This window comes from Carya illinoinensis, chromosome 6 (assembly GCF_018687715.1).
Source record: "Carya illinoinensis cultivar Pawnee chromosome 6, C.illinoinensisPawnee_v1, whole genome shotgun sequence".
In the NCBI taxonomy this organism is placed as follows: domain Eukaryota; kingdom Viridiplantae; phylum Streptophyta; class Magnoliopsida; order Fagales; family Juglandaceae; genus Carya; species Carya illinoinensis.
The window spans coordinates 6390830-6396016 of record NC_056757.1 but is presented as its reverse complement, the minus strand read 5'-3'; the positions used below and the strand labels follow the sequence as shown (position 1 = coordinate 6396016).

At 34.0% G+C, this 5187-nt stretch overlaps 1 protein-coding gene across 1 annotated transcript; it reads left to right on the top strand.

Annotated features, from left to right (window-relative positions):
- Positions 1–399: 399 nt before the first annotated feature.
- On the top strand, positions 400–1580 carry LOC122314281 (MLP-like protein 28). Its single transcript, XM_043129777.1, has 2 exons — positions 400–669; positions 1036–1580. Exons 1-2 carry the CDS (start codon positions 483–485, stop codon positions 1299–1301), a joined length of 453 nt encoding a protein of 150 aa, XP_042985711.1. The 5' UTR covers positions 400–482; the 3' UTR covers positions 1302–1580.
- Positions 1581–5187: the final 3607 nt, after the last annotated feature.

Below are 5187 nucleotides of genomic sequence, written 5' to 3'. Positions count from 1 at the left end.
ACTTATGGGCTGATTAATTTATCGTGATACATAATATTATAAGGCTATTTTTTTAACATTTTAATTGGTTTTTAAATCTTTCAAATATAAAAATAATAATAATCATTAATCAGTCACACAAATCATTTTGCATGTGTTGCAGTAAGAAAGGTCCAAATAATGAGATATGGCAAATTAATCAACTAAACCCCACTTGAAACAGTCTCAATTGTCTCTAAAGTCAAACAAAAATACAACAACTCCATCCATAATTTGCATGGCGGCCGGCAAGGAGTGGACCATACTTCTAATATTCTGTAATTAGAGCACAATCAGGGGATGATGACCACATGTATATCTAGGATCTTGTTTTTCTATTATACGTGATACATATCGTCTTCTATTTAAGCGTAAGGGTTGGCATAGCTGTTTTCTACAACAAAGGCAATTTACAATATCCTAGTCTGTTTTCTGAGTATTTTGAAACAACATCTGAAAGAAAAATGTCTCTGTCTGGTAAGGTGGAGGGAGAGGTAGAAATTAAGGCACCAGCTGAGAAGTTTCGTGAGATCTTCAGCGGCCGACCACATCACATTTCCAATGTCTCCCCTGAGAAAGTACAGGGTTGTGCTTTGCATGAAGGTGATTGGGGCACTGAGGGCTCTGTCATCTGCTGGGATTATGTACATGGTAAGCAAATTATATATGCTCATCTTACCACTAAAAAGTACCCAAGTTTTCGCTGAATTTTTCTTACATTATTTGATTTTGAAATGCAGATTCTCTTTTTTCAATATTAAATGGCATATTTGTCAAATATAACGTTGATTTTAGCAAAAGTTTTGCATTTTCACATAAATATATCGTTGATTTTACACAAATTTTTTCTTCTTGTTTTAAAACTTGGGTAAATAAATTGCCATTCGTGAGGGGTGCATATTTGTTAAGGATTCAGGATTCAGGATTCGATATATATATAGAGAGAGAGAGAGAGTGAGAGGGCTTCAGGGTACTGATGTTGATATCTCAAATTAATTTTTTCAACGTGAATCATAGATGGGAAAGCTAAAGTTGCAAAGGAGATAGTGGAAGCAATAGATGAGAAAAACCACTCGGTGACATTCAAAGTGGTAGCGGGAGATCTGATGGAGGAGTACAAGAGCTTCAAAGCCGTTCTTCAAGCCACACCAAAGAGTGAGGGCAGCGTGGTTCATTGGACCTTTGAATATGAAAAGCTGAGCGCGGATGTTCCAGAACCCAACACTTTTTTGCAATTTGTACTTGATCTCAGCAAAGACATCGGCTCTCACCTTTCCCAGTGATGATAAAACAAAAATATGGCTGTATTGCACTACATGATCAGTACTGTACGTGTGCTTCTACATATATATGCAAGAGGTTGAGTGTCTGGGTGTGCAATGTTCTCTCCTAGATTATATATATATATATGTATGTATGTATGCAGGTAAGTTATAATTTCGTGTGGGCATGCAGTGGGCTTGCTGAAGCCTGCAGGCATCCGTATGATTATGCATATATATATATATGGGTGATATGTACTATCTGATCTTTGAATAAACCTATATATGGCGTTTGGAATATGTTTTAAGAAGTTGCAAGTGGTGAGTGTTTTTCAAATTACATATCCTTAATATATATGCCTATGCCTGGATCAAAACTTGGTTAAATTTGAGTTCAGCTCGATTTGCTTATTAAATGGCTGATTGCTTTCGATTATATTATAAAATTATGATCATTGATTCATTATTAAATGATATAATTTGTATAAAAGTACTTCAAGAAAGTTATAATAAGAGCCAGCTTTTCCATTAGGCGACTGTATGTCTAAGCACCATAGTGGAAGAAGATTTAATAAAATTAAAAAATAAATAATAAGGAAGTTCTAAATCTATTTTAAAGAATCTGAAATTTCTCTTAGAAAGCCAAAAGTCAAATAATGACCGTAAATCTAATGACAAAGTCCAAAAAAATTTCCCACAGAAAATCTCAAAAACTCTCTCTGCTGACAAATCGAGCTCCGTCCTTTATCGCTAATAATAGATAATAGACTCCTCCCGTCCAAGAAAAAATCACGGAAGTCTTTTATAATGTTCTCCTGCTCAAACAATACTAGCCTCCTCGGCTCACTGGCTTCACTGCTAGTTTGGCCCTCCCTCTCACATAATTCTCTTCCAACATATACCATTAATTCACTGTTTAAAAAAAAAAAAAAAAGACAATGAATAGAAAGTTATAAAATATTACACTAAGTAGTGTTCAAACGGATTGTTTGCCTATTCAAATAGCTCATTCAAATGGTTTGAAAACTGTTCGAATAATTTTTGCCAAATAGAAATTTTCCAGTTCAATGGAAAAATTAGTTATAAACTCATTCGATTAAATTTACTCCATTCGAATGGATAAAATTAAACAATAAGTAAAGTTGTTCAAACAAAAGTGACACTTGCTCGAATGGTTTATACACATTTGAATAAATAAAAATATTATCATAATGGCATCACCATATGACCATCATTCTAATAATTTACTAATGTTTAGCTTATCCGTTCGAACATAGTAAATATATTCAAAGTAAGATTAACTCAGTTTTTTCCATTCGATCATGTAGTGCCATGTTCAAGCTAGAAAATGTCTATTTGGCAAAAACTATTCGAACAGTTTTCAGGCTATTTGAATGGGCTAACCCATGAATATTCATGGCTGAGTCGACTTGAAAACGAACTAAAAAACTACCAATTCATCAAGAATCATTGGTTTTAATCATACAGACTTACATGGAGTAAAGCTCCATCATTTCTATGACCGAATGCCATGTGTGGCGGACTTAAAATGCCACAGAAGGGATTGGATTTGATTTGAAATCTGAACCCATTTTCATCCTAATTTTGTCCTAATATCAAGCTCAAATAGACAAGAATGGTGGTACCCCTTAGACGGCAGAAAATGTTCGTAGAACGACGGATATTGGTGGCGAACGATGGCTCACAACAGTGATTATTTAAAGGGTTTCAGAAAAAATAAACCGTTCAATATTCAAACTAGGTCTTATGCCTTGAACTATCACATTCGAACTAGTAATTTATGTTTGAATGGTTTATTAGAATGAATTCATCTATTCGAACCAGAATTTTTTGTTCAAACCAATGTTCTAATAGTTTGACCATAAATTGTTTCGTTTGAATAGTAGAAGCTTCCAGTTATAATATAGAATATAGTATAATAGAATACAGTATAATATATTATAACTACTATATATATAACTACTATAGTATATATAACATACTACTATATAGTATATAAACCATAATATATAACTAGTATAGTATATTACTACTTTATACTAATAATACTATACTAATACTAGTATATTAATAAACTATGCTATATACTATACTACTATATATTATACTATAGTATATTATATTAAAATAGCATATGGTATAGAAAGATAAAATCCAAAATGCACTTAGTGTATTATATTGTCTATATTATATATATAATAATATTAGTATATTATTTTGACTCTATTATAATATTAGTATATTATATTGAACATATATATATAATAATATTAGGACTTTCTTGTTTGAATGGGTATACTATCGTTTGAACAATACCTATTCGGGATCGAACAATTTTGAAAAGTATACGAACGGAATTACCAAAATGTTCGAATGACATATTTAATTATTCAAATCAAATCTCCACTCTTATTGAGGTGAGATCCTATATGAGGGAAAACTTTCCCTCCTTATTTGCCTACATTTAAGGGAATATGTTGGGAAATTTTATGGTATTGGCATTTGAATGCATTTGTAAAGCATTCGAATGGATAAAAGATGAATTAAAGCATGCAAAAATTAGGCGCCATTGCAGAAATTTCGTGCTCGAACGGGTAAAACACCATTTGAATGCAACGTTTCAGAATTTAAAACCTTATACTTCTAGTCTTATATTCACAGTGCATTTCTCTTAAACCAAACAGTGGAGAGCTTCCTATAGAAAGGGAGAGTAGCAGCATCCTAGAGAGAGTGTGTGTGTTAAAGAGAGAGAGAGAGAGAGAGAGAGAGAGAGAGAGAGAGAGTACGTTCTATAGAAAGAGTGATTAGAAGTTTGTTTGTTAGCTATGTTTGAAGGAGAAGTTGAGATTTGTATTTTTTTTAATTTATTTATGTATTTTGAATTATTGTACAAATTTTGAAATTTGATTTATGATTTCTCTCATATGTAGGTATTGGTGATTTGCGGAGTGTTGAGGACATGTTTCATACCACCAACTACACAAATATCTGCAATGAAGTAAAAGGGTGGCACGGGGTACCCAGTGGAATGCTGATGCCTAAATTAGATAAGTAGTCATGAGTAAATGTGCCAATGAATCAATGTAAATGTGTTACGTTTGAGTGTTACTTATGGAGATATGACGTGGTAAAGATGATAAACCTCCAGAGTATATCTTGAAGGCTCCCAGTATTAATTAGAGTGATCTACTTCCGAATAAGTCGAAGGCATTATCCATTATCTTGAATGTATATCAATAAAACTCATTCTTAGATTTGCACTCGCCCACTAGGCTTTCACTACAATGGGCCCATGGTTACCAAATATCCCTTCTAGTTACCTCGCTAATTTTTTTCGTGGCAACATATGGGAAATTACATATGTCATGTTTTCCTTTCTACCCTGCTTGCTTTGGACATGTAGCGGCCCCTGGACCTACCCTGCTGAGATTTTATGTTAATTAAGGTATAGGCTTGTGCAAGCAATGAACTCCTTGCATGCCCCGGATGTAATTGTTCCTTTCACTCTTTGTTTTCAAGAATGATAACCAACAACACACAAGTGACCATTCAGTTTCCCAAGAATCTCTAAGAATCCCTCATCATTACCTTCTTTCATCTGCTTTTCCATTTCCTTGGCTCCTTACCACTTTTCAAGTTTTTCTATTCCCTGCATTCCCTTTTTGAAAATTTACAATCCCTTCTAGGGTTTCCACCCTTTCTGAGGTTGAATCCTCTGAGGTCCAAACGCCCCCTTCTTTTGAGGGATTTACCTGGTCCATCACCACTTGAGAGTTGATAAACTTAAGGACTTCTTGCCATGTTCCTGATTCTGTGGAATTCGTCATTCCTCTCGAAGGGGTTAGTGCTGTAGATGAGGAAGGTTTCTCTAGGAGAGTAGCACTCA

Excerpts from the sequence above, each read along its gene's own strand:
- LOC122314281 (XM_043129777.1), top strand. The coding sequence starts at position 483 with ATGTCTCTGTCTGGTAAGGTGGAGGGAGAGGTAGAAATTAAGGCACCA. Across the intron at positions 670-1,035 it reads CTGCTGGGATTATGTACATG|ATGGGAAAGCTAAAGTTGCA; the intron begins GTAAGCAAATTA and ends CGTGAATCATAG.